At 35.3% G+C, this 4,772-nt stretch overlaps 1 protein-coding gene across 2 annotated transcripts in view; it reads left to right on the forward strand.

Moving 5' to 3' along the window:
• Positions 1-4,772, forward strand: part of PCCA (propionyl-CoA carboxylase alpha subunit) — a 373,052-nt gene that overhangs the window by 135,920 nt on the left and 232,360 nt on the right. For both annotated transcript variants that reach the window (XM_003789599.2, XM_023513087.1), the window contains exon 10: positions 3,526-3,628. In XM_003789599.2, coding sequence (XP_003789647.1) covers positions 3,526-3,628 — 103 coding nt within the window. The remainder of the gene's footprint in view (positions 1-3,525; positions 3,629-4,772) is intronic.

Here is a 4,772-nt window from a genome sequence, read left to right on the forward strand (position 1 = left end):
GGCGCCTTAGCCGGTTGAGCTATAGGCGCCGAGCCTCGAGGCAGAATTTACTAACATTTGGCTGTATAGTTCTGAATGTGGTCTAATGATTGAACCAACTATATTTAAAAGCAGTCATAATTTCATTGAGAGTTTATGTACTGTGTCGGTATGTACTTGCCTTCCTTTGCTAGTCCATAAAAGTCGTGAATTACTTTGATAATTTTATGGCAAGAAACATATTCTTTTTTCTTCTCAACTTGAGACTATCATGTCCTTTATACACAATGCTCTCTTGTTCTAAGTGTAGAATACTTTTCATGACTGAATCTCAGGTATGCTTTCCCTTCTCCTGTCTTCTACTCATTGCCAGTGAGTACAAGCTTCTGGGCAAATTCAAGAGGAGGGTAAGAGACTTCACTCCTTCATGAGGGAGTGACAACATTCCAGAGCACATGGAATGGGAAATGCTGTGGCCATCTTTGGAAAAGACAATCTGCTAAAACCTCTTTGTGGGACAGAATGTACAATACAATACAGATAATGAACAGGCTTGGTTTTACGGTTTTGTAAGAGTTGTATTTTTTTGAACCTTAATTTTCTTCTCATGTTTTTCCCTTTTTCGTAGTACTTATATAGCAGTTTCACCGAACACTTACCACTTATTTATTACTCTTCTTGGGATCTCAGGTTTTCTATTTTTTTTTTTCCCCTGGAGTGCAGTGATGTCTTCATAGCTCACTGTAGCCTCAGACTCCTGGGCTCAAGCAGGAGCCTGGAGCCTTAGCCTCCAGAGTAACTAGGACGACAGGCCTGGCTTTTTAAAAATTGTTTTTATTTTTTCTGGAGGCAAAGTGTTGCCATGTTACTCAGGCTGGTCTCAAACTTTTGGCCTCCGGCAATCATCTTGCTTCCCCTTGGCTCGGCGCCTGTGGCTCAAGCGGCTAAGGTGCCAGCCACATACACCTAAGGTGGCGGGTTCGAATCCCCAGCCTGGGCCCGCCAAAACAACGATGATGACTGCAACCAAAAAATAGCCAGGCGTTGTGGCGGGCGCCTGTGGTCCCAGCTACTTGGGAGGCCGAGGCAGGAGACTCGCTTGAGCCCAGGAGTTGGAGGTTGCTGTGAGCGTGATGCCATGGCACTCTACCCAGGGGGATAGCTTGAGGCTCCATCTCAAAAAAAAAAAAAAAAAATCATCTTGCTTCCCAAAGTGCTGAGATTATAGGCTGACTCATTGCTCCAGGCCAGGTTTCAATTTCTTAGTCATTTTGCCAGTGGTAATGTCAGTAACATTTTATGGTGGAGATTACTCTTTATACTTTCTTGGAAGTGTGGTTTGCTGTGCTGCTGTTGATCTATGAATTTTAATTTACACTATTATTTTCAAAAATCACTATCATTTATTAATTGGGGATCCTTGGGTAAATAAACCTTTTTGTGGAAAGTAAAATTGCATTGATTAAAAATACATTCATATAATTAATAGAAATACATGATTACTTTTCTACCTAAAATGTTACTCTCTTCACCTTGATGAATAAGCCATCTCTGAAACCTTATTAACAAAGGTGTGACATTATTTGATTTAATAATATATGCTCCTTATTTCAAAAAGTTGCTCCATAGCTCCTGTTCATTTGGACAAATCAAAACTACAGAAAAATTGAAAGGGCGGTCCAGCAAGCACCCGTGTGAATTATGTTTGTCTTCCAGAGCCACCAGCTGTTAACATCAAGCCACAACTTGTCCACACTGTCCCTCCTTTCTACTCTCCCTCCTTGAAGAAGTAATTTTTATTTTGTATAACCCACAAAAATTTTAGATTCTTTTGAATGTGGAGAAAAATTTAGCAGCCCCTAATTGCTTTATTCTTTAATCCTAAGGAATGTCTTTCTCTTGCAACATTTTTCCTGAGCTTTTTCAGAGAAGTAACATCTGTAAAACAATCTGAAAGGTTTTTAAAAGGAATGTTGTTTACTAGGTTTATACAATACATTGTGGTGAGAATTCTGAAAATTGTTAAAGATGCACTTAGATAATAATCTTCGTTTCTTTCCCTATTCAAATTTAAGTGAAATGTATAGCATGAATGGTAAATGGTTTCTACATTTTTTAATACCCCCAGACTTTGGGCATTCTGAGGGGATTTCTGCTTTATTTTTGTATTTCCAGCCCCTAAATTATTACTGGGTATAAAGTTTGGTGATCAGTAAATAGTTATTGAATGAACATATAATTTGATTGGAGCAAATGGTGTTCCTAGTTTTGATTCTTTACTCTTGTTGTTCTTGGTTTAAATGCATAATGAATGCTCTCAATCGTTACAGCAGAGACAAACTGTAAAGTGCTGTATTTCTTCTGTGTGATTTATTACATCCCATCTAGTAAAAAGTTGGTTAGATGGTATTGAAACTGATTCATTGTGCTTCTAGTTTCTTTGAAGTTTGTGGTCTCCTGAGATCCAAACTCCATTCCTCTAAATCAAAGAGGTAATGGAGGACTAAGAAGATCAAAAACCTTTCCTCTGAGACCTCTGGGAAATAGGAGGGTTTTACAATGTTTTGAAATTTGTTTTCTAGTCAGTATTTATCTGCAATATTGTATGTTTCAAGCACAAAAACAAACATATCAGAAAGTTATCAGATCGATTTTGCAAATTAAAGGACTGGAGGATTTGGTTTTAATGTTCGTTAAATATAGATATTTAATCGAAAGATTAAGAAACTATTAGATATAAGAGGAACTAAATTTTATTATCTCAATATATTAATGAATGTAAAATAATGCACTCAATTTTAGAAAAGCAAGTTGAATTTTTAATGGACTGGCCAATTAGTCCCATTTTATGAGTTTAATAGGCATATTTTAATAATAATGATTTAAATTATAATTTATGAATAAAATATGTAAAACAATAATTAGATTCATATTTGTATTTTCAAAAATTGTACTTTCCTGTCTTACTAATTGGGTTATTAAGAGGATAAAATTGTAATGACCTGTATGGGTATGTGTGCTGAGCTTGTTTGCTTTCAAGGTGTGTTTAAAATACTAGGAAAGTTCTTGAGAACTCCCGTGTGTGTTCTGTCACAGTAAGTGCATTCGTTCTGGTTCTGGTCCAGCTGTGCAGGTGGCTCGACCCTTTATATTTTTATTTGCATCTTCTGAACTCTGATATGCATTTTAATATTTTGTATTAATAGTGTATTATAGTTGAAGACATGGAACTGAATTTTATATGCTCTGTATGGTTGATTAAAATGTCATATTTAGCATACTTAACAGTTGGTGAAATAAGTATCAATATTGCTATTTCAATAGAAAATGTAGTATCAGGGAAGCTGAATAACTTACCCTGTGTCACAGAGCTAGAAGGTGGAAATGTTGTAGTTCAACCAAAATGAATTTAGTTATTTGCACATTGAGGGAATTTGTTTTCTGCCTTGTTCAGAAGTAAGCCAAAGCAAATATTTAATTGATCTGGTATTCTTTGACAATGATGGCTGTATTTGTTAGTCTGATTGTTCTTTTTTCCTTTACAAGGGATGGTTTTAGATTTTCATCTCAAGAAGCTGCTTCTAGTTTTGGTGATGATAGACTACTAATAGAAAAATTTATTGATAACCCTCGTCATATAGAAATTCAGGTTGGTATATTGAAATGCTTTTTCATTATTATGACTTTACAATAATAGCATTTAATCTATTGGAAACGTATTTTCTTCCATTTGGAATGATTGCAAATTGTTTTGGCATGTTCGATTAAGAATAAAATACATTGCTTACCTGCATTTGGAATCTGGTATCCTTTTTTATTAAAGTGCTAGGATAGAGCTTGGGGACAGGGAGTGATACAAAAATCCATATCCAGAAAGAAGCAGTGCCAAGATATCTGACCCGACTATGTTCTACCTTCAGATCACTCAGTCCCCTTCCAGGGCTGGACTATTATGGGGCATTTTTAAAAGAAAAGTGCCTGACCTGGGGGCCTATATCATTTGAAGTCACCATCTGGTTGTGTACCTTGCTGTGACAGGCATTCTGTTAGGACCTGGATTATAGAGACAAATAAATCACGTTTTCTATTTAGATTAAGATATTAATCCATCAGTTAGTTGTCGGGGTGTGGATTTTGGCAAAACAAAATAGGTTTTCTGAAATAAAACACAGAGGAAGACAAGCCTGTTGATGTTTTCATTTGTCAGAAATGCCTTTGTGCTAATTGTACACATTATGACCATGAATTGATGTGTAACAATTAAAGTTTGATAAAAATGAATATCAAAATTGAAATCTTTAAATTTTGAGCATATTTTTAAATCTTAATTTGGTGTGAAGAACCAAAAAACTAAAGAAAAGGTTATTTGCTGGCCTTATCTCTTCTGATGGGGGCCTAACATAATGGCCCTGGTTTCTGTTAGTTCTTTTTTAAATTCATTGATGATGTTATATGGATATTATTTTCAATTTTTGAAGGGGGTTGGGATTTTTGTTAGTGGAGAATGTGGACATCGATCCAGTAATATAATATCCACCAGTAATATATGTGAGTTTCTCTTGCTACCATCTTTTCTAACACTTGTTATTCTCAAGTTTTTAAATGTTTAGTGATTTTGGTGGCTTTCTGATGGTATTTCTTTGTTTAATTTGCATTTTGCTGATAAGTGTTGGTGTTGAACACGTTTTTAAAATTTATTGACCATTTGGTTATCTTATTTTGTGAGGTGACTACTCAAGGATTTCATCTTTGCCCTCCTTTTTTAAAATTAGTTTTTTGTTTTTTTTTTTTTT

Source organism: Otolemur garnettii, unplaced genomic scaffold (assembly GCF_000181295.1).
Source record: "Otolemur garnettii isolate 467f Iridium unplaced genomic scaffold, OtoGar3 scaffold00034, whole genome shotgun sequence".
In the NCBI taxonomy this organism is placed as follows: Eukaryota; Metazoa; Chordata; class Mammalia; order Primates; family Galagidae; genus Otolemur; species Otolemur garnettii.